Source organism: Pteropus medius, unplaced genomic scaffold (genome assembly GCF_902729225.1).
Source record: "Pteropus medius unplaced genomic scaffold, Ma_sr-lr_union100, whole genome shotgun sequence".
Lineage (NCBI taxonomy): Eukaryota > Metazoa > Chordata > Mammalia > Chiroptera > Pteropodidae > Pteropus > Pteropus medius.
Window position 1 is genome coordinate 2,163,114 of NW_024352148.1, and position 25,884 is coordinate 2,188,997.

The following is a 25,884-nucleotide window of genomic DNA, read 5'->3' on the forward strand; positions in this document are numbered from 1 at the left end:
TGCTAATACCCTACCCATGCTAATACCCTATCTATGTCTAGTATCCTGGCCATGCCAGTGTTACCAGCTAAACTCTCTTTAACCACAAACCACGAATTTTCCCTTTCGATTTCTTCTTCTCCCCGCTTTGTCGTGCCTGGTCTTCACTCATTGTTCCCTCTTTTAGTAGCCGTGGCTCCTCTTACTTTCACTCACTTCCATTCTTTTCTTCAGCATCATATTAATATCATACATTAATGATTATTACTCGTCCATCACCAGACTTTGCCCTCATTTACTACCTTCTCTGGTTTAAAAGTTGCTGTCTCTTCTACGTTCTTTTCTTTTCTAGACAAAGCTTTGGGGTAGTATCTTTTCTCCCTCTTTCTTATTGCAAAAGGATTAAAATGGTTCTAGATAAAAACTGTATCCCCCACCCCCCCACCCTGCACTCTGGGAGGCATAGCTATGGGCCATCTTCTGCAGGGCACACGCCCGTGGCAGCTGATCACTATCTGAGCGTGTAGCTCCCTCTGCCTGAAGACGTGTGGACTTGCCAAGCCCCTTCCTCAGCCTGGACCTGTGTGTGAAGGGGGCCTGACAGCCAGGAAAACAGCACGTTCACTGTGAGCTGGGAGCCTCTGCGGAAGAGACTCACGTGCTCGTGTGCTGCTGGCGTGGGATTGCAGTCCATGTTTACAATGGTCTGTGTGCCTTTTCCTCTGTGGCTAGGTCTTGGCGGGTCAGAGGCTGGTCTATGCTCCCCCCACTCCCTGCGGACAGCATGTCGCACAGTCTCACTCCCAAAGTGAGGCAGAAACTACAAGTGTGTCGTTACCAGCTCTAGTAAAAGTGTGTCGTATAAAAGGCTAAAACTCGTGGCAGTGTTTCACCTCTGACACAGTGCCACTTCCGTTTAATGCCTCTAGTCATCATTATTAAATTCAAGTTTTGAAAAGAAAAAAACCTGTGAGCCAGCCTATTCCCTACATATTTTAACAAGTTCTTTTAAGTGATTCCTAATTACTTTGCATAATTCCTTATATAAAGCATGAGCAGCATTATGTACAGATAGACAGCCGCATATTATGATATGATTGTGGCAAAGGCCAATTATCATCCAACCTTTCATTTTGGTGTTGATGATGGTCAGTTCACCAAACCATCCTTGACCTGGGATAATTAAGTCGTAAAGCCCTAATGAATCCACTGCAGCAACGAGCTCACCTCTCCCCTACACATGTAGAGTGGAACTGTCTGAGCACCCTCCTTGTGGGAATTAATAGTCAGCCAGATCATTTCTCCAGGGTAGAATCCCCTTGGGGAACTGGTTGAGAAAGGTTACTTTAAAAACTATTTATTAAGCCCCTAACATGAGGTACCCGCTCGAAAGAACCAGATAGAACGAGAAAGCTTTATAATCTATGACCCCTTCTTTTAAAAATTTTACATTTTACTTTAGGAGATATGAAATCAACATCTGAGAAAATGGAGAATAATCAAAATAATGTGTAATTTGGGCTTGAATTATGCACCATCACCTTGCAGTTTGAAAAAGGGAAAAAAATCGTCGTGAGTTTCCTCAGTAATGGAGGTCCCCAAGGAGAAGGTGGGTTCGAGTTCAATATGGAAAATAAAAAAATTGAGTAGACAGTGAAGTCCCTGAACTGTGGGGCCATGAAGGGGTTTTCAGGACAGAGAGGAGGTGATCGTCCTGACTCCGGCAGGAGAGGAGGGGTATAAAGACGTCCTGCAGTGACGGTCCAAGCCCTCGGCTTAAACAACCCAAATATCACGCTTCCTAACGATTGTTTTAAAAGTGGGGTGAGTGTCAGTCTGACAGGGCTACGGTGAGGCCTGTGTGTGTGAGGAGCTTGGCAGGGTACAGACATTGAGGAGTCCCACGAGAGAGGGCTGGGTTCCCAGGACAGAGACGGCCCGTGGGCGTGGCGAGCCCTCGCCCGGAGGCGCAGACCCCAGCCACGCTGTTCACACGCAGTTGTACCCTTTAGGGCTCTTCTTGCTTGTCCTTTGAGTCCTTCCTGTTTCCATAACGAGCTCGCCACCTAAATTTCTATGCAAAATCGATGCTCCCAAAACCTTTCGATGTTTTATAAATCACTTTATCAGAGGGCTGTCTTGCAGCGAATAAATAAGAAGAAATCTTTTCATGTTTTTGACTGTTCAGAAATGACAACAATTAGTCACTGGCTTTTGAAAGCTTAGCTTTTTTTCTTTTATTCGCAAAATAAATATATTTGTTGGTTTTCCCCCCTATCAGGGCGGATTCAGCTTTATATGCAAATACAATTAATTTAAACCTCCTGATGATGAAGCTGATCTTTTTGATTAACTAAATATGATTCATTCACATATGAGCCAAAGTCAGATTTTCATGTGGGTCCATTTCCTTGAAAGATTTTTTTAAATTGTTATTACTATTATTTTTTTTTTTTGGTTAAATTAAACACTGATAGAGAGGTTTAATTCCGTTTTCTCTACATACCTTCGTTATGCTGTGGAGGCAGTGCTTTAAAACTAAGAAGCAAAATGGTTTCTACTAGGAAAAAAAAATGTGCTCATTGAAAAATTGAATATCACGTTCGTGGTATGTTGCTGCATAAATAAGAATTTCTCTCAATCGCTTTTAAATCTGCGGTGAGGTATAACCGTACTCATCATCCCGTCGCTCTGGGAGTCGAACGGAGCAAGAACAGTTGTCGTCCGGCCTCCAAGTAACTGCGACAGGCCCCTCGGACGGCACCAGAACAGCACAGCGAGGTGCGCCACGCAAACAGAGCTAATCGAAAATTGGTGGCCTGAGAGTTGGGGACACTCTTGTGGCGTGTAGACGCTGGTTCGGCCACTAAAGTGATGGCCATGCATTAAACCAGTGGGATCGCTTCTGCTGGCGCCTAACAGGGATGCTGATGGAACATCGATCATTAGCTTGTAATAAAAGAGCTGAACTCGCAGGTCTGAATGTATAGCCAGAAAAATGGAGAGACGTAAGTGTTATAAAAAAGACAAGTGCTCCCAGCTCCACTGCTTTAAATGACATCGACCTTATCACGGTACCTTTGACACCTGTCCCTCAGAGAGAACAACTGATTCACCAGCTTCCCTGGAAAGCCTGTCAGGCCCCAACCACAAGATGGTAAGAGCCCTTTGCCAGATCATTCTGCAGCGCGGCTCTCCTCAGACGTTCTGAAATGATGACTAAGTCATGAGCCAGGCGGGGAGACAGCCGTCGGCGAATTTAGGCCTTAGAAATGCAAGTGACATCGTTTTATCCCATTGGACGAGATGATAAAATGGAAGTCATTTTTAGCATAAAACAGTTGTAATAGCACAAAGATATGAAAGCTATTAGACACCAAAGTGAGCTGTGAGCAGGTCTGCTTTCAAAAATTTCAGATGTCTCACCCACATCCGGGAAATTACGGAGAATTCGTGAGGGATGTTTTTGGAAAGAGTTAGGCTGTGCAGTGAGCGTGGCCCCCACCAGCCTCTCCCCAGGGGGTGGCAGAGGGGTGATGACTGCCTTGCCGGAACCATGGCGGGGAGCTTGATGTGTGTTCCCTGCAGACAAGGGACATAGCAAGGCCGGCAAAGACAAAGCAAGCGCAACTGGCCAAAATGCTCCATGTCGGAGGAGCAGGCCACGTCTGGGAAGGATGTGTCATCTTTTCCAAAGTCAGGTCACAGGGCCCTAAGTCCCAGGACCCAGATGTAGAATTCTTAGTAGGCGTGTCATCCCGGAATCTTTTTAAAAGGGACCCTGCTCAAAAGGCTCCTGACAAGAGACTGGGACGGGCAGCAGCCCAGTAAAGGACCCTGCATGGCTGGGGCCCAGCAGGGGCGTCTCCCAAGACCCCAGACGGCTTTAAGCACAGGCTACCTCGTGACAATGTCAGTCAAGCGATAGTTCCCGGCTACCCTCCTCCTCTGTCGCCTCCACGTCCCAAACACGACGGGGCCGGAAGCCTCGCCAGGCGACGAGGCGCCAGCTCCCCCCGCTGGAGAGGGGCCACCTGGGAGGGAGGAGACGAGCTCATTTCACAAGATCCGAGCTTTGATCATTTCCTGGACCAGGAGATTTAAACTACTAAGTCAAGACTGTGTTAGCAACTCAAAGCTACACGAGAACTTTCAGGCCCCTAAGAAGCTAGGGAGGCCACGCTGCCTGCCCGAGCCTCCGCCCAGGGCTGAGGGGAATACCACCGACACCGGATCCACTGGGAAAAGGCCGTGCGGTGACTTTAGCGACCGTATCGCACGGGTCCTGCGTTTAATGTAGGAGTTACACGTGAGTTTTAAGAATGTGTGGCGGCCTGAGGAGGAAACGTGCCATAAAGTGGATTATATTCATTGCTTTTTACAAAGAGAGCAGATAGAGGCAACTGGACTTTGAGATTAAAGGCCGAAAAGATAAATTGTTCGATCCAGCATAGTATTTGATACACGACGCAGCATTGAGAATGTACAATGAGCATTTACGGCAGGTCAACCTGACAGCTTCGAAGTCTGCCCCGATTTTAAAAACAAATGAAACGTGCTCTGAATGGGTGACTTATTTTTCCTGCGCATGAGGCGAGAAGCACAATGAACTCCAAAGTACGTTCACATGTCCTCTCCGGAGCAGACCTAATCGTTACGGCAGTTCAGCTGTGGGGACAAGAGTTTAAAGACAGAGCTAAGTGTCACACGTTACCCAATGAAATTCCTGCCTGCATCTCTTCCAGGCGGCATGCATTTCTCGGGTGATTGTTGTGTTGTCAGATACCACACTGAGCCCCTCACACGCGTCATGTACGTCCTGGAGTCCTCGCGAATAACTCACGCGGACGTATTCAAACGGCTGTCTCCGCTCCACGGTCTGACGAGAGACCATTTTTCTATCTCCCTTATGACTCCTTATTCGCATTTGGTTTCTCTTTCACTTGGAACGCGTCGATTTACAGCTAAGTCGTCGAAACTAATCCAACGCCCAACGTGCCTCGCAGGCCGTGAGCGCCATGCAGCAGAAAGCAGGATTTGAGCCGCAGAGCGCGCCATCCCTCGGCGCTCCGCCCAGGCGGTGGCCACCAGACAGCTGCTTCCCGCCACTACACAGCCCCTGCTGTGCTGTGTTCCTCCTCACGGCTCGCAGTCTAGTGAGAGTAACGTGGACAAGTCCAGACGACTTGTCGCGACAGTAGTTAGAAGATGGCCAGCCCGAGACACAGAGGAGGCGCGGAGGACGGCGTGGCCCACAGCTGGGCAGAGCCGGGACGGTGTGCCGGGGAGGAGGCGGCGCATCTGCCGGAATGGGGCGCAGGAGGGGGGCGGGGAGGCTGGGAGGTGGGGGGAGGGGCCGGAGCACGGCGCGCTCCTGGGGCATCCGGGGCACAGAGTCTGGAGCCGAGGCCATCCAGTCCGGTGGTCGCTAGCGACACGGAAAACGGGCTATTCGCAATGAGAGGTGCTGTAAGTACAAACTGCCACCCCACGGCGGAGAATGAGTGTTTGGAATGCGAAGCCGCTCCTTCGTGGTTTTCACATTGATGACGTGCTGCAGTGATAACACTGGGAACATATCGGGTTAAATTAAAAATATCATTAAAGTTAACTTCACTCCCCGCAAACATGACATCGCACGTGTGGTTCGCTCTTTTCCCGGCGGCCGGCGCGGCCCGGAGCACGGGCCGGGGCCGGTGGCGCCGACAGAAAGAGCGGCCAGGAGGCGTTGAGGGTCCAGAAACGAGGCAGAGAGGGCCCGAACCAGGCAGGTTCCGAGAGGCACAGAGAGGAGGGGGCGGATTAGTGAAAGAGACCACACGGCCCCCGCCGGCCAGGTCAGGTCAGCGCACCAAGAAGGGCGGAGTGCGTACGGGCCTGGGATGCTCAGGGCTGTGCCTGGACCACAGAATAGTAGGAATCGTCAGCAAAATAGGGATTGCGAAAGGAAGGCCCGCGCTGGGTGCGAAGACTCACTCTTTCCAGACGTTATTTACGGAGCATCTACTGTGCGCCAGTCGTTACCTGGTCGGTGGGGTGCTAGGGGTCTGACGATGAAACACACGAGGCCCCTGCTCTCCTAGAGCTTACCTGTGCCCGACTGTGAACGCGACACATTCGGGTTCGCCACGGTTAAAGTGAGACAGCTATGGGACATCGGCGAGGCAGCTATGGGACATTCAGGTAGAAATGTCATCTAGACCCTTAGATGCTCTTGTATGAATTCAGGAGAAAGATGCAGACGGCAGTTAGAGACCTAGGAGTCACAATGGTGATTCCACCTGGGGACAGCACGCAGAGAACAAAACACCAGGTATTGATGGGGACCACGAGAAAGGAGGGGCCAGGGGAAGGAGACGGGTGAAGAAGAACTAGGAGAGACAGTTTCAGAAGAGAGAGAGAAGGAGAAAATCTTAAGTGTGGTCACAGGGAGCAGACTGATAAAGGTCACCGCCTGTCCCCGGGGCTGTGTGACATGCCGCCGCGCTGCTCCCTGTGACGAGGCATTGTCAGCGGACAAAAGCCAGATTTCAGAGGACTGAAAGGCGAATGGAAATAAGGAGTAAAGACAGCGCCCAGACACTGCTGCTGTGAAGATCTTGGCTGCAAAGGACAGCAGCTCGGAACGATGGAAGCTCGAGATGCCAGAGGCTCGAGCACACATTCCGGTCCAAGAAAGGACCAGTAGAGGGGATTCAGACGAGGGGAAGCCAGGGGAGTGAGGGACTGAAGGAGATCTCTGCGGAGTTGACGCAGATGCGGGGGAAGCACCGGAAGATGTGCTGGGCTTGAATACAAACGCCGGCGCCTCCGCCCGACACCGGGCAAACGCGCTAAGAAAGAAACATTTGAGGATTGGAACTGAGCAGCACGGTGACACGTGGCACGGTTTGTCCTAAACATTGCAAGTAACACACTTTTCTTATGCTCTACTTCCTCTCCCCTCTCCGACCTTCTCAAAAGAAACAGGAAAACCCTTTTCCTGTTTTGCACCAGACTCTGGTTTTTCTCCGTGTTCTTCTTGGCAGTGACCCCCCTCCCTCCTCTGATACCTGGAGCCAACTAGACGCACATGGTGGAGGCTGGAAAGCGTAGATGAAGCTTCCCATATCTGTCTCTTAGCCACACTTACAAATGACATCTGTTGCCTTTCTCATATGTACCAGGGAATGTGCTATTTGGTATTTACCTTTTGTCTTTTACAGAAAAAAAAAAAAATCACGGAGAAGTGCCTTCTCAGAAATATCTTTATCTACCAGGCTCAAAATAATATGTTTCAGCTGTTATTGTTAATGAGGTAAACTTTATGCCTTTGGTAGAATCTCTAATAATTTGAGTTTTAAGCAGCTTATGAGTCTTCTTGGTAGCAACTAATTATACATAGAGTGCATTTATAACAAAACCTGTTATAGAAATGCAATTATAACTTCTTTTGACATTCTCCTCATTGGATTCTGCATGTATAACAAAGATCGTTTATTTTGATACATTCTATCCTTTTAAAAAAATAAACAAAGAAACCCTCGTTCTGAAGCACTCTTAAATTATAAAGTCTTGCTCTTCAGGGAAAGAGGGATGTCTGCTTTCCCTGAACTGGCCACTTTTTCGAGCTTCTTTGTTTCTTTCTGTTCCATGCAGAAATTGTGAGGGGAGGAATTACTAAAAATAAAGTGACATTATAGATGTCATAGGTCAGGACAGGGGTAAGGAAGAAATACGGTCTGGAAATCAAGCTAATATTTTGACTGAAACATTCTCATGACATAGCTGTTCTCACCAATCTCACTGGTGAGAACTAGACTAAAATATAACAAAGAAAACTTGGAGATATTACGTGTTCAGCAAAAGACGTAGAATATTCCAGATGTAGAGAGAATATTGTGATTCTGGGAAAAAAAAAAAAAGTTTAAAAAGATGTTGAAGTGTCTCATGTCCTGGCCAAATATACCCCCTTCGTGGCTTTGTACTTTGTCAAGAGCACAAAACAAATCCCGGGCTTGAGTCCAGAGTCTTCAAGTGTCTGAGATGCCGCGCATCACAAAAACATCCCTCCGCCTGTGGTGCACTCTGCAGTACGGTAGAGCAGACGCAAGGACAGGACCGGAAACCCGGGGAAGGTTCCACGGCTGGAGGCCGAGCCGCTCTCCCTTTCCAGAGTTAAGTTCAACACCTCGTGAGGATGACTTTAATTCTGGCCAGTCAGGTTCAGTTTCGGCAAAAGCGATGTCATTAACCAGCTCGTAATTCCTTCCAGGCTGCGTTTTTGACTTTCTCTGCCCGTACGAGTACAAAAGCGACTGACACTCTGCTCTAAACGTCACAGCATAAAATGTTTTCCGCCATTGAAAAGCCAATTCAAAGGGAAGTCAGACATACTGGTATCACAAAGTCCCATCGTGTCTTTAAGTTTCCCATTTTCGGTCCAGTACAGACATTTTCGAGTAGAATATAGACTCATAGATTCATTGATAAATCTTTCACAAAGATAAAGCAAGAAATCTGAAATAGTGGCTAGCTAGTTCTATGTATATTTACTGTATTAAGATGTAATAGAAAGGCAACTTGAAGTATCGTTTTGAACTACACTGAAAAACATGGCATATGAAACAAATGACAAAAGACTGCCTCTGACATTAGAGAAGAACTTCCAGATTTAAGCACGATTTCCTTCGGTCTCTCAACGGCCCGCTGTTTTAATAAATTCTGGAGGCAATAAGGAGGGTGGAAAAGTCACAAAATATGAAGTGGCTATCAAAAATAACCAGGAGGTAAACAAACAAACAAAACAGAAAGAGACTCGTAGATACAGAGAACAAGCTGGTGGTTGCCAGATGGGAGGGGAGTTGGGGTAGGCTGGGTGAATAGGGGGAAGAGATTACGAGGTACAGATTGGCAGTTAGAGGGATGTCAAGTACAGCACAGGGAAAGCAGTCAATAAAATGGTACTAACTCTGTATAGTGCCAGGTGGGGACTGGACCGGTCAGGAGGACCACTTGGTGAATTATACAGGCATCTAACCACTACGCTGTACACCTGGAACTAACATAAAATAATACTGAACGCTAACTGCAATGGAAAAACGAGAAATGTTGGGGGGAAGGTGAAGGGGAATTAGGGGTTCAGACTTCCAGGTATAAGATGAGGAAGCCCTGGGGTGCAGTGGGCAGCGCAGGGAATGCAGCCAACAGCGTGAGGGGCTGTGTGGGGCGGGTGGGTGCTGGACACGGGTGGCTGCTGGACGCGGGTGGCTGCTGGATGTGGGTGGCTGCTGGCCTCGGTGTGGCGATCTCTCCTTAGGTGTGTAAGTGTCAGGTAACACCGGTGTGCACCTCAAACTAACGCGATGTTGCATGTTAGCTATATTTTAATAAAAGTCCTTTTAGGAATAACCAGAAGGTTAAATTTTAAGTCTCGTTTTTCAGAAACATCTAAAATAGTAGAAGTCTTACTTATCAATTTCATGACTGCACATGTCTGCTGGGAGCTATTGAAATCAGCCTTAAAGTGCTTTGTTTGTGAAAGTTCTAAGATTTAATATACGTTCAGCTGGAGTGACTAGAAACATAATTAAATATTCTTGATCACAGTTGAAGCTTCTCAGTGAAAGTCTGCGGGATTTGTTCATTATCATATAGGTTATCACTGTTTCTTCTTATTCGTAGTTGTAAGTAATTACATTTTTTGGATTCGTTATATCTCATCTTCATATAACCTTTCTCTCGTCTCTGCCACTTTAGCTCAATAAATTTTCTTCACTATTTCTTTCGGTCTCTTAATGAATGAACCTATTATGTTCATTATGATGATGATTATAATAATCGTTATTACTATTCATTCACATGACAGTATATATTTTAAGAAAGTACTATTACCACATGAATTATTTTTATGATCTGTTTTTATAGCAGCATAAATGCCACAATGCTTTTCTTTGCCATTAAAAATCTCGAGCAGAATTATTTTCATTTGTCAACCCTAACCAAAAACTATTTGAATTCACTTAAATCCGTAGCTTTAAAAATGCACATTCTACCTTCCAGACTAATTTAATCAAATCTACAGAATTCAAAGTCATTATAAATAAAATGTGATTTTCTTAATGCGTGAACACAATGCAGGTTAGCTGCTTCCATAGAAGGGGTTGATTTTAACTAGCCAAGCACTGAAAACTTTTCTTAAAGGAGTGTTTGATATCAATAATAAATACAGGAAAGGGTTTGAGAGGTATTTTTGATGGAAAATAGTTAATAGTTACCACAACTATTAACTAGTAAACATTTAGTCACTAGGCTTCTGTCATTATGGCCTCTAATAAAGACAAGTCAGAGCATATTCGGTTAATGCTAATGATGACGGTTCATTGATTATTTACACCCCTTAACCCGAAGCACCACATTACGAGCCAAATTAAGTAGATCGAAATGACACAGTCCCGGCTTCCGGGAGCATGTGCCTCCACTTGTCATGAGGCCGTCACACGTGCACATCTAGAACGAGCTGTTCGGCATCGATCTGATTGCACCAACACGAGCGCGTGGCAGGTGAACTCATTTTTTGTTACGAAATATATAGAATCTCGAAGAGAGTGCTCACCGGGTCCTGCTAACAGCGCATCCTCCAGGATGCATTAACAGGACGAAAGTCTTGGGGGGTATGTCCAACACTCAGAAAGTGTGTCACGAAGTGAAACCCTGTGCAAAGGCAACGTGAGAAAAAAGCAGTGTTGCTGGGGGACTCTGCCCTGAGGGTTCAAATAACGTGTTTACACCACAGTTCGCTTCCTTCCTCCAGATCAGCATCTTCATGACCCACCTGTCCAACTACGGGAACGACCGACTAGGATTGTACACTTTCGTTAACCTGGCCAACTTCGTGCAGAGCTGGACCAACTTGCGACTTCAGACCCTGCCCCCAGCACAGCTGGCTCACAAGTATTTTGAGCTCTTTCCTGATCAAAAAGACCCGCTCTGGCAGGTAAGATGGGTTCAATAATTGGTATAATTAATTACTCCCACGAACATATCGTGGAGTTTTGTAAAGTAATCCGAATCTAAAAAGCGAAGGCATCTGGGGGCAAAAATTAAAAACCCATACGTTTTGGAAATGTTATAGATTTGAGGAACTGTTCCTTCCTGAGTTGTAGTTTTATATTATTGCTTCATGGCGGATCAGGTTCTCTGTCCCTGTGCCCAGCAGAGACCACGGAATTCTGAAAGCTCCATGCGGGGTTCAGTGGATGCAGTGTTTCCAGTCAGGAGTGAGGGGTCAGTCTGCAGACTGCAGTCGGCTGGAGCGGGAGAAGGTGGTCATAAACAGGGTGTGTGGCAGGCAGGTAGCCAACTGGGCTGCCTCGAGCACAGCCCCATCTCTAGTGACCAGACGACACTGGGGGGCAGGTGAGGAGAGCTCAGACTGCCACCTGCCTCTGAACCACGGGGTGCGCCAGCTGCCGCAGAATCCGGGCAGCTTGCGGAAGTTGCTAGTCGGGAACGACGTTGGGCACAGGGAAAGGGGTTGGCGGCGAGACCACTGAGCTTCTCAGAAGAAGACACCACGTGCACACGGCGCGTTCAGGTGGTTCTAGGCGTAGCCCAGGTTTCGACGCATATTCTCTCACACGGCCTAGAGCTGCAGAAATAGACTTTGGACTTAAATTGCCCACTCCATGATCTGGGGAAAGTCTTGATCCTAGCAAATAATTACATAGCATTTCTTCTAGGTCAGGCCAGGCTCTTTCCACATGTCAGCCCCTTCAGTCCGCACAGCTCCCTACGTGGTACATACGGGCATCATCCCCACTTTGCAGACGAGGGAACTGAGGCACGGAAAGGCTGAGACACATAAGCAAGGTCACTCGGCTAGTGTGTGGCAGAGTGGGAATCAGTTCCAGCCCACCTGGCTCCAGAGGCAGCACCCTCAGCCGCTGTTCTGATGCTCCTTCGGAGTGACGGACGGATGATGGCAAGATAATCATCATCATCTGGAATGGAACTCAGTGAAGTTCACGGATGGAGCTGCAGAAAGCTCTGAACTCTGTATTCAATCCACTCGGCTTTGACCTTGAGCTAATTACCTCCTGAGTACAAATAACTCCAAAAAGAGACATAATTACACATTTCAGTAGGTTAAAGCCGGTGGCTGTGGAATGATCACTGCATATTATTCTGCAGTTGCTGTAACAAACAACTGTTTTTATCTTGACTACTACAAAACATCACCAAATGCTAGCCACTGGAAAGACAAGCAATTTTCCTGCAATTCAACAGCTCATTTTTAAACTGAAAGCATCATTATTTCAGGTAACAGGTTTGAAACCAATTTTTTTCCAGAATAGCAGCCAAAAAGAATATCCTCACTTTAGTGTTAACATCTGGTACTTACTGTAAATAAGCGGATGGGTTATTTAACTACACGTCTCTACAGTATTAACTGAAATCGAGTGTTGTCCTGTTTGTCCACTCCTGAAATAGCGTTAAAGGGTACTGTTAATTCTTCGCATAATACGCATCTTGCAGTTAAAGTTAGGGTGTTCAAGATAAATCTTGCACAGTGTGCTTGGTCTGAGTACTACAGAGACCTAAAGCAGGTCCCTAGGGTAGTAATTCACCCTCCCTTTACTCTTTCGCTGAAATTTAGTGCTTTTCAGCACCACAGTCTGTAAAGTTATAGTTTTAGATACACATTTACCGTCCTTTGAAGTTGGCTGAAAGAAATCTGCTGTCTCTTTAAGTAGTATTGTTATGGCCAGATCCATATTCCTTTGAAGCACAGCAGGAAAGCTCCAAGTTACTTAGAATAAAAATGTGACACCTTATATATTTCAGTGACTTACTGAATGCTAAAAATGTATCTCCTACAGGAAGCACAGTCTCTGCCTCCCACCAGCCTACTACCACACACACACACACACACACACACACACACACACACAGCTCCTGGCAACAGTGGGAAGGAGGATTAACCCCAGTGCTGAGGCTGTCCACAGCGGGTCTCCCTCCCAACCTCCTCAGTAGACACTCAACTTCAGGATGGAAAGAAGTTATTTGAAAGCTTCCGTGATGTCACTTCAAGGCTTTCATTTAAGAGAAAGAGCCACACAGCCTTGTTTCCTGGGACATCTTTTTAAGAACAGAAATCGAAAAACCCTAGCACACAGTAGGCGCTCAACAAAAACATGTGTCTCTGTATTCTTCTCCCGTTCAGAATCCTTGTGATGACAAACGCCACAGAGACATTTGGCCTAAAGAGAAAACCTGTGATCGCTTACCAAGATTCTTGGTAATAGGACCCCAGAAAACTGGTGAGAACGTTTTATGGGTAACATAAAACAATGGAACAACCCTGATGCCTGAACAATGAGTTCTTGTCATAATGAGTTCTCAAACTGCCTCTAAATACTGATAAATGAATAACACATCGTATTCTGATATCATCTTTGTTTGGCTTGATAAATTGCTTAAATGCTTGTCAAAGTGTTTTTTAAAAAGAAAAGGGTGAAAATAGATGTCACACAGTTTGAATACCCAGCAGTCAGTTTGGTGGCAAATGTTATTTTTTCCCAAAGATCTTAATTGAAGTGTGTTGTTATTAACATTTCTAAAATCAAAACTAATCATGTGTTTGGAGAGAGACTGACAGGATTTCATCAAAAGTCAAGACGCACACGTGTAAGTACCTGTAACTCTTTATAACAAGTCCCTGACAGATGGCCTCATCCTGCCATCTTCTTGTTAGAGTTTATTTCTAAACTATTTTTTGCAGAGATGACTATTTTCTAAAAGTCTAAAGGATGTTGACAAGCAGAAGTCCTAGACAGAAACAAATCTGTGTGCTAAGAAAGGTATTTACTCATAGCCAGGAGAAATCGTTTGCACCTTAGATTGGTGTGCAATTTTTTTTTTTCCCATAGAATTTGCTTCTGTGAGAATCAGCATTAAAGTCAAAGAAAGCTTCAAAATGCCAGACATTCATGCTGTATCCCACGTGATAAATTATTCGGGACCCTTGGATTCTGGCTTCACAGAAAACAGCCATTGCGACCCTATGCCCTCCTAGGGGAATACGTTCCCCTCTCCTCACTTCAGAAATAACCGGGGAGAAGTCCATAAAATGTACAGAGAGTTTAGTCTGTTCATTTTGGGGGGTCCCTTGGCACATATCAATCTGAAAACAATAACGTGACAAATATTTTTCTTGTCCTTACTTATTTCGCACGTCCTTATCTATTTAAAGTCAAGAAGCAACTAGAAAAGCAAACTCCCACTGCCACCCCATAGCTTTGTCATTACTGATCACGTCCCTCTGACGCATGGCGCACCAAGTTCGCAGCGCGGACGTCACACTGGCTGCAGGTGTGTTCTCCTGAGTCACGCTGGATGTGCAGACGGTTAGAGAGCAGAATTATTGCTCGTCATCTTAAACTCAGTCGAGTTTCCAAAGGTTTATGTTACAGTCTGTATATGACGTTTACCTTTAGAAGGCACTATTTTCTTTCCTACAGAGATAGAAATTTATAGAAATTGAATTTTTCCCAGTTTTATAGAGGTACAGATTACATGTAATAAAATTCGCCCATTTAAAACACACAGTTTGATGTGTTTTGGGCATTGTATACAGCTGTGCAAAGCGCCACGACATTCACGATGCAGAACATTCACGTCCCTACAAAGGCTCCTTCCTGTCCGCCTACAGACAATGCTCCCCATCCCCCGCCGCAGGCGACGGCTTGTGCCACCGTGCTTTTGCCTTTTCTAAAATGTCGTATAAATGGAAGCGTGAACTCTGCAGTCTTTGTGCTTGACTTCTTAGCACAAGGCTTCTGAGATTCATCCGTGTTGTTGTGTCTACAGATTTGTGAAACTGATTTTTTAAATGAACAAAAATATCTTCATACGTTTGCATACTAGTCCCATAAAAATGAAATAGCTTCGTTTTAACTTTAGTTTCGTCAAAAGTATTTTTCTGAATAATTTTACACAGATGCAAAGTCATCTGGATATTCAAATATTGTTAGTGTTAAAACTGACAAAAATGTAAAAACTGAAACTTTGTGGACGGATATTTGAATGCGTGTATGTGATTATGTAGTTATTATACACACACACAGGAATGTTTGTTCAGACCCAAGAATATGTGTAGATAAAGACAGAATTCAGAACCCACAACTCGATTTTTTGACCATTGACAAATTATACTATACTTTAAAATCAAACATTAATACAGTTCTTAAAAATTCAGAAAAGAATATTTTTGGTTGATCTAAGAATTAATGTTTTCTTTTCTTTCCATTTTAATAGTCACACTTCCTATTCTCACGAGATTTTATTCTTTTCATTTTTATAACAGGCATTACTGAATTTTATCTCAATAAAGTTGTTATTTAAAAAAAAATCTTACTATTATTCAGATACGGAGGTCCTCAGGCATTTCCACATAGGTTATCTCACTTGACCCCCAAAAAACCCTGGTATCTATGTATTTTCTTCCCCACTGAAGAGATAAGAAAACTAAGACTCAGTTTAGATATTTTTTTGTTCAAGTTCACATAGCTGGTTGGTGTTAGAAATAAAATTCCTGACTCCAGAATCTGTCTGACTCTAAAGACCGTGCTCTAGAAAGATTTACTCTAGTATGGATTTCGACTAATGAAACATTTTTTTCCCTGATAAGTTTTAGATTGTTCCACATTTAAATTGTTCCACATTTAAATTGTTCCACATTTCTGCTAAGTCAGTGGTTTTCGAAGTGTGCTGAATCAGAAATTCTGGGACAAGGCCAGTTGTGTTTTCACAAGCCTTCCACGTGAATCCGCTGCTTGCCGAAGTTCAAGAACCACCATTTTAAACCAATCTTGAGAGCATTTTTACGTCATGTGTCATTCCCTATAGCCATCTACGATGGTAGATAAATGTTCATTGTCTGGGATATCATGTAGGAACACTGCCCCCCTTCGAGTCATGGTTTTAGACAATATTGCTGTCGATAGAGCTGTTTGAACACTTTTTCTGTTGTATTAATATGGTAGATTTAAGTACAATACTAAATAAAGCGTAGCAGAGAGATAAGACTATTCCAAATTTGATACAGATGGCAACGTGACATTATCACTAAGCAAAATTAGAACCGTAGTTTCTGCAAGCGAGAGAAATGCTATAAGGCCGTGTCTGAATGCCATCGCTAGCTACCGACATGGAATTCAATGAACAGGCCCCGCTCCGTCAGATTGTACGATAAGGTGAAGCACAGCAGAGCAGATGCGCCAGCGGAAGGGCACAATACAGGGACCAGAAATATTTTGATGTTACGAGCTTACAGACACAGGTGCAGCTGCGGGCACCTGGGCAAACCTCCGGCAAATGACCCACTTGCTCTCGTAGTCACCTAAGCTGTGCCCTTCGGCTCACAATTTAGGCTCTACCGTACTGAATGTACAGTTTATGACACCGCTCGCTTTTTACAAAATCGCACCTTTGACTCACTCCCCACTACTTACGAATCTACATGAATATGTGCGATACGTCATTCTCTTTCCAAAACACTGCAAATTTTGTTACGTCACTAAGATTTTTTTTTTTTTCCAATTTAGCAGTTTGAACGAAAGGGCACCGATCTTTTTTGCAAATTTTTGACACTACTTTCTATAAGTACATTCAAATTTCGACAACTTTGTTGAAAGATTAAATTCTGCCTCAAATTTAATAAGCTTTCACAGGCCTCAAGAAGAACTTTATAGGAGAAACTAAGTATTGAATTTGGTAATGTAATATTTTATGTTAAATAATGATATCCTTCATTTATATGGTGCTTTATGAATATCAAAATATCTTCAGGTACAATCTATCTTTCACCCTCAGAGAAAGCCTATGAAATAAGCAGGGCAGCTGATTTTCCACTAATAAAGCCAAGACAAGAAAAAGCTAGAAGCAAAGTCACGGCCCAGAGCAGTGACTGCGCTGGAGTCAAAAGCCAGCTGTCTCGGTCTCTGCCACAAGCCCCTCCTCCTGTCACTCTGCCCCGTTTTTTAGAAGCCGCTTCTTTCCAAATGCTGGGTATCTCTTCGATTTAATTCACATATTTATGTGTATCTGTTTGGACCACTGTAGTACTTGATTTATGAATGACTTAAAGTGCTAAGAGTAGGGAACTGTGTTTTCATTGAATTAATCTCTAAACCTCTGCTGTCTTTTCAGGAACCACCGCTTTGTATCTGTTCCTGGTTATGCACCCTTCCATCCTTAGTAATTCCCCCAGCCCCAAAACCTTTGAGGAGGTACAGTTCTTTAATAGAAATAACTACCACAGGGGGATTGATTGGTAAGACGGGTTATTAGTATAAATCTAAAAGTATATGTACTGTGCACGGTATAAAATTAGTGCTGACATTTATAAACTTCTAAGTTTGTAGCCACAAATAAATGTGCCTTGGAAACTGAATACCTGGGGGAGCACTGAAAATATTCCTAACAAAGTTTTCTCAGTTTGTGAAGGGTCTTGCTGTTTCAAGAGGCCCACGTGTAATTTCAATGTTCACTAATTGTATTCGATGGCAATTATAGATATGACGTCTGAGAAATACCAGAACACTCAGGAACTTCCTTCCTCTCTGCTCTTAAGAAAACGCTTTCATAGCTTTCTTATGCACTTTGCATTCAGGCGATGCTGCCTTACACATGTATAATTTTCTATTTTGCTTTGGCATAAAAGGTAAATAAAGAGAACTAGAAATGTGTATGTATTTCGCAAGTAATGAAAACTACAAAAAAGATATCAATCGTATACAAAATTTAATTTTTGGCCTTTGAATTAAATTTTTGGCCTTAAAATTAAAAATATGCCAATTATCAGAGGAAAATAGTTGAATTAAACATTAAAATATCAGATGTACACAAAATACGGTCACGTAGTAGAAATAGATGTTACAGACATGTTAGTCTTAAAATGAATCTAGGAGTCTTGCTGTTAAGGTATAAATTCTGGGCAGAAAGTGGTATAAAACAGTGGAATTCTTATAATAAGTCTAGAGCATGAACGTAGACATCGTGCGTGTATCTGAGCATAAAGTGTTGTCATGTAGGAATCTCTGCTATCATCAGGCTGCATGATCTCGATTTTATGAGCACCGACCCCCGCAAGAGTCACTTGTGGGCAGCGAGTCCCAATGGGAAGAGGAAGGAACGGGCTGAGTGCAGTCTGAGAGCCTGCTGGGATCCACATCGGTGCGGCCCCTGATGTCGATTCACTGTGCACTGATCAGCGGCAGCTGTAAGAACCGAGAGCCACTGACCACTTCGGCTGCTGTCTGCCCACTGACTCACACGTCTGCCTGCGCGCAGTTAGGAGGCAGGGACGTCAACGCCGGGGCTAGAACAAGTGATCCCTAAGTGCTTTTGGAGTGGGGAGGCCATGCAACACTTGGTCTCCCTGGAGCTCAAGCATAGCTATGAGGATAATCAGTCAAAAAATTAAAAAGCCGCTCCTGAGCCAGTAATGTGTGTACGCTCGACAACAGGACAGGAAGCCCCGTGAGCAGTTTACGAAGGGATGACATAAACAAGCAGAGCTAAAGCGCAATTAAAATTTTTAATTATAACTCACTGAAAACACCCCAATTGCGAACACTTTTGATTGACAAATTATATGTTTTTAAAAGGCAATTAACACAAATAACAAATAATAGCAACCGCAAATGTCAATCCATTAGCAATGACGGTCGCTTTGCTCTGAAGGACATCAAGTTCAGGCAGGACCCTCACGGGCTCGGCCTCTCACGAAGCATAAGCACCTCCGCGGTTCCTCTGGGGCCACAGAGCTGCGAGGCTGAAGATCAGGTGTCTCTTACAGAATCCCCCAGGGCAGTCCGCTAACTCGGGCACAGTTAGTTAAGTTTACGTCTCATGGTTTGGTAATTTATTTTTACAACTACATGGGGGTGCGGTGGAGGGCGGGGTGGGCGTGGAGAACCATCACCTGTCAGCATTTAGAACCTCTAAACGTCCTCATCTGGCTTTGGCTAAGATCACCTAGAAATACTCAGGTCAACCCAAGTAAAATATGTGGAGCGTTGCCAAAATCACGTTTTTCAGTTAAGACAATTTCCGAGGTGTTACGAAAGTAGCAAATGTTAAATGAGGCGGGCACTCGCTTTGACCCCCGAATGGTTTATCCATCAAACATTTGCAAGCGCCCGTCGGCAGGTACCAGCCTCTACACGGACCCGTGGGTAGAGGCGAACAGCTGGCCCTGCTCTCGCCACGAGTCCCGGGCCTGGCGGAACCAGCGCAGCAGCCGCCCAAGATCCGGAAAGGCTTGGGAGGTGCGCGAGGCCTACACGGTCCCACGCAGATGGCTGCCAGGGAGCTGGGACAGGCTTTAGAAACTAGAGTTATCTGAGCCCAGCACCTTCTGCCTTCCTTCGCTGATCTGTGCAGCTTCCCCAGAATAAGCAAGCTCGAGACGAGCTTGGGCCGGACAGGACACCACTAGACTCTACGGCCGGGTAACCTCAGCGCCGCTGCAGCCAGCGTGACCCCCCACAGTGGGCAGGACCCTGACGTGTGGCGCCTCCTTAGAGGGCACGTACAGCAGAGCAGACGGCACATCAACTTGCCAGAGACTTGTGCGCGTCTCCTTCCCCCGATGAGGCTGCCGGTACGACAGCACCCACGAGGCGACTTCCAGAGGACACACAAGGATGTCTTTACTGCCCGGAGCATCAACACGTCGCTTTGCCGCTGCAGCCCAGCTCTGCAGTGTGGGAAGTGGAACCCACCGAAGCTTTACGCGTCACGTGGCTACACGAGGACACGCTCTGCGGAAACTAGTCGTCGCTCAAACGCTAGCGACCCTGCGTTTAGAGTCACGGGGGTGGGGGTGACGCCATTAGTAGGAGGTGCGAGAAACCCTCGCGTTTTACAGCCGCAGCTTCATCGCTCTGCATCTACACGTTTCTCTCCCGTGCCTTTTTTTCCGGTATTAAGCAAAACAGAAAGAAAATGTATTTAGAAAACCCTTCTCAAAATACACTAAGTGTCCTGTGTATTTTTCTCTTGCTAAAGTCTTTGTGGGACAAATGCCTTGAGGAAACCGATGAATGAATGCCTGGGACGCTTTTAACACTGCTCATCACCAGGGGGCGAGTACAAACCCGTCTTACTCTGAGAACTGTTCCTCCTCCAGGTATATGGATTTCTTCCCCGTCCCATCTAACGCCACCACTGACCTTCTGTTTGAGAAGAGCGCCAGTTACTTCCACTCGGAGGAAGCGCCAAAGAGAGCAGCGTCTCTGGTCCCTAAAGCCAAGATCATCACCATCCTCATCGACCCGTCGGACCGAGCGTACTCCTGGTACCAGGTAAGGGAACACAGACGGGACCCAGCAAGTGGGAGTGGAGTGTGGACGCTGTAGCCGCACCTCGGGTTTTAACGGAAAAGGAGATCGGCTCGTTTTCTATCTGCAGAGAAGTGGAGAAATTTTTCTTTGTTGCCATGGAGAAACTAACTTTCTCCTTAAGATTTTATTAATTTGGTATTCATTTAATTAATACAACACATTAATGCAATGAAAAAGTAAATTAAAATATAAAAAAATATGTATTCATATGTATATCTGTGCTTCGATGTATCTGCCTTTTAAAAGTAAAATCTTATAATTTAAAATCGTTATTTTTTCATCTAAAACATGTGTAATGCCACTACTGTTATCTTAATTTTACAGACGAGGAATATAATTGATTCCCCAAAGCAAAAGGCACAGGCCAGAGTCGCTACTTCAGGCTTTGCAGACCATGCTGCAGTCCTGCCATGGTATTTCAAAAGCAGCCATAGACGGTATGCAAAGGATGTGCTTAGCCTGTTTCGACAAAATTTCATTTACAAAAACAAGTCTCAAACCAGATTTAGCCCATGGACCAGTAGATTGATGACTGTGACTCTAAAAGAACTTTAAAAAACTGCTTGTACTGAATGTCTATTATTTCTTCAGTACAAGCAGTTACGAAGACTCTCCACCCCTGAGAGCCGCGCCAGTCCAAGGCCGCCCTAAGCCTCTTTCTCATACACTCATGGCCATTATGTTTCTGACGCTGGTTAGAACTTAGCACAGAAACAATTACTTTGAAATAATTTAAAAGACTCTAATAATAATATTTGTACATCACATATTTTTATTTTAATAAATCATTAAAAATGATAGGGGAAAAAAAAAACCTTGTTCCGGTGATATTTTAATCACCAACTGGAAGAGGTTCAATGAGAAGCAGACAAAACTAAATACAAGAACACAAAATTAATAGTCAGTGTCCTTGGCGTCTGGGAACCTTAGTTATCCTCAGCTTTGTCCTGATGGTCACACATTCGTCCATCCATCGATTTTAATAACTACCATGTGCAAAGCGTGTTCTAAGTGGGACCTGAAGCTCAGTTAATAAATGTGAGTACTACGCGCGAGTCCGCTTCTGTGCAATCGGGGTGCGTACCGACACCCGTGTGCCGATCAGGGGGTGCCCAGCGTGGACGGACTTCTGCAGAGTGAGGTGCCCCTGGGCACGGACGGCGGGGGCCCCCAGTTAAGTGCACTGCTCGGCTGCAGCGGAGGGGCCGGGTGCCGGTGGGGGGGGCTGCTAAGGCACCCCTAAAGAAGGGCAGGATGTGCACGGGGAGAAACGCAGGAGAAATTAAAGTGAGTGTTGGGATAGGCCAGAGCAGGCTGCCGGTGAGGCGGTGGTCAGCCGGTCTGGGCTGAAATCAGACTGTTCCCTTGGAAACTGTGAAGCTGAGGCAGGTGTGGAGGGTGGAGTGTTGATCCGAAACCCCTCACCTGAAACCCTGCACCTGGGTGGAGGTGAGACAGTCTCTGTTGGAAAGTGACCAACTAGCTCTGAGTTCAGGCAGGAAAGGGGTGTTCTTCTCGCTGACCGGATTTCAAACAGGTACAGTCTTGATAATCCACAGTATCAGAGAATAAAGCTTCCCAGCGCTGGGTCCTCTTGTCATGTAACAAAAGCGTTTTTTCCAGGTCCACAGCAGGGAAAACACAGCATCAGCAAAGGTTGCGAGGCTGGGACGGGGTGGGGGAAGGGCGCGTGGAGCAGACGGGACCTCAGGTAGGCGCATTGGCAATGATCTGCCTAATACGGAGACACCGGGAAAGCTGAAATCCACAACTGCACACTGATCATTCACCGCAAACTCCTGGAGCCATCTTTTAAATCAAAACATGCAGTAAATTGCAAATTGCCTGATCCAGTTTTGCACCTTTTACCTTTTCCACCGGGTGTCTGGAGAAAAGAGAAATGAGCCTTAATTGACTCAAACAGAAAGAAAATTAGAGCTTGGCAAGCACTTAGCCCCTGAAAAATAGAGACTTTACTAAAAAAGGAGGTTTTAAGGCTGTAAGCTAACAAAACGTCCTAAATATTACGAATAAGTCACTCCCCAGTGGCGAGACGTGGGGCTTCACACAGTCTAGTGGGGTGTGCGGGGCGGCAGTCTGAATGTCAGTTGCACCGAAGTTGCCGTTCAGGAGACAGGTAAACACCCGCGCAACCACCGGGCCCGCGTAGTCGTCGGCGACTCCAGGCAAACGCGGTTCCCTCAGACGCGTGGGCCCGGCCCGAGCCATCGCGAAACGCTCTCCCGGGTGGAGTGTGCTCTCCGCAGTTTCTGTGCAGTGCGCGATCCCAATGTGTCGCCGAGGTCGCCGTCGGGTGACAAGCGCTGGCTTTCGGATGCTAGGTGTGCGCGGTCACAGCTGCGGGTTTCGGGTGAGGTCCAGGGCCGTGCTCAGTACTTTCTGCACGTCAAGTAGCCGACGTGGCTGTCCTGACGGCGGCGCTGGGCGGCGCAGACCCGCAGACCCGCAGACCCGCGGACCCGCAGACCCGCAGACCCGCAGACCCGCAGACCCGCAGACCCGCGCTGCAGCGCGCGTGGCGCGTCGTGCGCTTCGGCGCTGGCGCACGCGGTGGGCGCTCTGGCCCGGCGGGGCGTTCGCGCCGCTCTCCGAGTCCCTGTCCAGGGCGAAGCGCGCGCCCCGCGGAGCGGACTCTGCGGCGCTGGTCAAAGACCCCATGGGTCAGAATCAGCCCGGGCCGCGCAGCCCGCACGACTGCGCTCCCGGGTGCCTCCGCTCCCAGCGCCGCCGCCGCCCGCAGAGCTCGGCCCCCCGGTGCTCACTGCAGACCCGCAGCTTTCGGGGGGCGGGCTCTCCGGCCCCGGCTCGAGGCCCGCAGAGCTCGGCCTGTCACGGGGTGCGCGGGGCCTCGCGGGGCGCTCGCGCCGCTCTGATTCTCCGCCTTCCCCGTGCAGCATCAGCGATCCCACGAAGACCCCGCGGCGCTGAGGTTCAGCTTCTACGAGGTGATCTCGGCCGGGCCGCGCGCGCCCCCCGAGCTGCGAGCCCTGCAGAAGAGGTGCCTGGTCCCCGGGTGGTACGCCAGCCACATCGAGAGGTGGCTCCTTTACTTCCCGCCGCTGCAGGTACTGAGCATCGCGTCACGTGTCACCGCATTGCCGGCCTTGCCCGGGTGCGGGAAACGCCGCTAGTTCGGGTGCTTTACTGTAAACAACGAGACAGCGGCAGAGGATCCCAGCGACGCGCCGGCGGGGAAGCCGCGTGGTTGTCCGCGGAAATGTCCCAGGATAATCCTCCCCGCGCCGTTTTCTAGCGCACCCCCTTCCTGGCTGGAAAAAGCGTTAAAAGCTTCAAACCCCTGATTCTTATCCTGAGAATAAAGCTTGAGAACCTCTTAACCAAACAAGGCAAATGTCGTGTTGCCTAAGTAACTGCCATTATTCCCCTTGGAGCCACCTTGCTGGATTTTTCTTAAGTCCTATGTTTTCCTTGGCTTCCCTGTGTCTCAGTTTGCTCCGTATCAACCAAGATCGCAAAGTCGGGCCTACGCGGATTGCCTAACGCACCCCGGTCACGCCAGACGTGGCGTGTGCTCTGTGTCCAGAGCCCTGCCGTCCAGCAGGTAGCTGCTGCCACGTGTGGCTATTTAAATTTGTATTAAAATCATATAAAATTAAAATTTCAATTCCTCAATCACATTAGCCCCATTTCAGATGTTCAGTAGCCACCTGTGGGACACTGCCTCTGTAGAATATGACCATCTTCACAGAAAGTTCTAGAACAGTGCCGGTCTGAACTAACCACAGACACTGGAGAGGAGGCGTGAGCGAGCGCTGCGCCGCAGGCTTGGTGGCCCCACCGGTGTCCTGCCACTGATCTCGCCGGGTCCACCCCACCGCCCTCGCCACCACGGCAAGCCAAGCCTTCCACTTAGTGCACGAGGAAAATCTGTCCACACTCGGGCCTCTGGGAGTCCTCCCTTTTCCCCAAAGGGATTACCAAATATCTCTTAAAGCCTGACGGACCCCTCCTCCGGCGGGGCCGTGGCGGTGGCAGGGTCTCTGCCTCGCGCACCAGGTCGTGGGACGGCCGGCTCCGTTTCCACAGCGCTCCCTCCCAGCCCGCATGGCGGAGTCGACGTTTTGTGTCTCTAAACTTGGTTTCCATTGGTGACCTTAGAGCCACGTTTCTTACGCTCTGTCGGTCCCCTCGAGCAGCTCCGTTTTCACGATGCCTGCGGGACGGGAGTGCGTTTCGCACCGGCGACGTGCTTCTGCTCAGGGTTGACGGGGGCAGCCAGGCCCCTGGGTGCTGTGTCGCCGTGCGCGTCCGCGGTCCAGAGGTGTTCCATCACACAGTCCCACAGCTTTTCCTGATGTGCGGTGTCTCTTTTTTTTTTATTTCTCTGGTAATTTAGTTGCTGATTATTGATGGGCAACAGCTAAGAACAGACCCTGCTACAGTGATGGACGACGTACAGAAGTTTCTAGGAGTCTCTCGTCATTATAATTACTCAGAAGCTTTAACGTAAGTTTATATTCTAATTAATTTGCTGACGTTTTCAGCAGTTTGGGGGTGCAGCTGTTGAGTCAGCTGCTGTTCGCATACTGACTCATTCCACTGAGGTCTCAAGCCCCTGGGAAAGAACGTTTCAATGCTGTGGCGAGGAAATGTCCTAAATCCTCTACTGATTTCTAACTATGACGAATTCCCCTGGGAGGAAAGGAGAGCAACGAATCCGCTGTAAACCTCAAAACCAACAGCTCACCTCAGACGAGGCTGCCGAGGAGCTGGTGCTGCCGAGCCCAGGTCACAGGCAACGCCGGGGCCTCTCGGAAGCACAAAGAGGCGATTCGCAAGGCGGCTGATGAATTCGCTCTGCTCCCCTTCGTGACATTTTCAAACTATGTCACATGGCGAGGACAGCCCGGCGGGTGGCTGAGCGGGCCCAGGGACGTGTGCTGTCACCACCCCTGCAGACTCCTACTTTTGCCTCTTGGTCTTCACTCACTGTGGGTCCGACCTGTCACCACCTCTCCTTCGGAGGCCTCGGCAGTCACAGCTCTGGCTGGTTTCCTTCTGCCGGTTCCCTCTGACCTCAGGTAAATGACTCAGGCTGGGCAGGGAGAAGGGTGACCAGGAGAGGCACCAGGACGCGATGAGACACACCTGCCAGGCCTTGCGAGCGCCGGCAGGGAGCGCCTCCTGAATTATGCGCCCCAGGGGCCCCTCCCAGCTCCCCGGAACCCTGACTCTGGACCTCGTTGGGCAGGCTGAATAAGACCTCCATCTTATTTGTCCTTGCACAAGGTGGCGCTCAGACCGATGAGGATCAGGTTTGTTCCCGTGGCACATGCCTAGAAGATGCTGAGTTGGATGGGCCACTGACCTGACTGTCCTTATGATACACAGAGTTTTTAACTGTAGACTGAGCCTTAAAGAAACTGGAAAAGGCTGAATCGACAAATTCTTCCACTGCATTTCTCAGTGTAAAGCTCAGTTCTACAGATCAGCTGGTTTTGTCTTTTCTTTGTGCTCTCCATCCTAAGGCCAT

At 47.3% G+C, this 25,884-nt stretch overlaps 1 protein-coding gene across 1 annotated transcript in view; it reads left to right on the forward strand.

The window, feature by feature from the left end:
* The window catches only part of LOC120589342 (bifunctional heparan sulfate N-deacetylase/N-sulfotransferase 3-like), a 90,719-nt gene that overhangs the window by 58,365 nt on the left and 6,470 nt on the right, over positions 1–25,884 (forward strand). The window contains exons 7-12 of the mRNA XM_039846905.1: positions 10,772–10,954; positions 13,184–13,280; positions 17,170–17,293; positions 20,156–20,330; positions 23,285–23,455; positions 24,748–24,857. Of these exons, the coding sequence (XP_039702839.1) occupies positions 10,772–10,954; positions 13,184–13,280; positions 17,170–17,293; positions 20,156–20,330; positions 23,285–23,455; positions 24,748–24,857 (860 nt within the window). The remainder of the gene's footprint in view (positions 1–10,771; positions 10,955–13,183; positions 13,281–17,169; positions 17,294–20,155; positions 20,331–23,284; positions 23,456–24,747; positions 24,858–25,884) is intronic.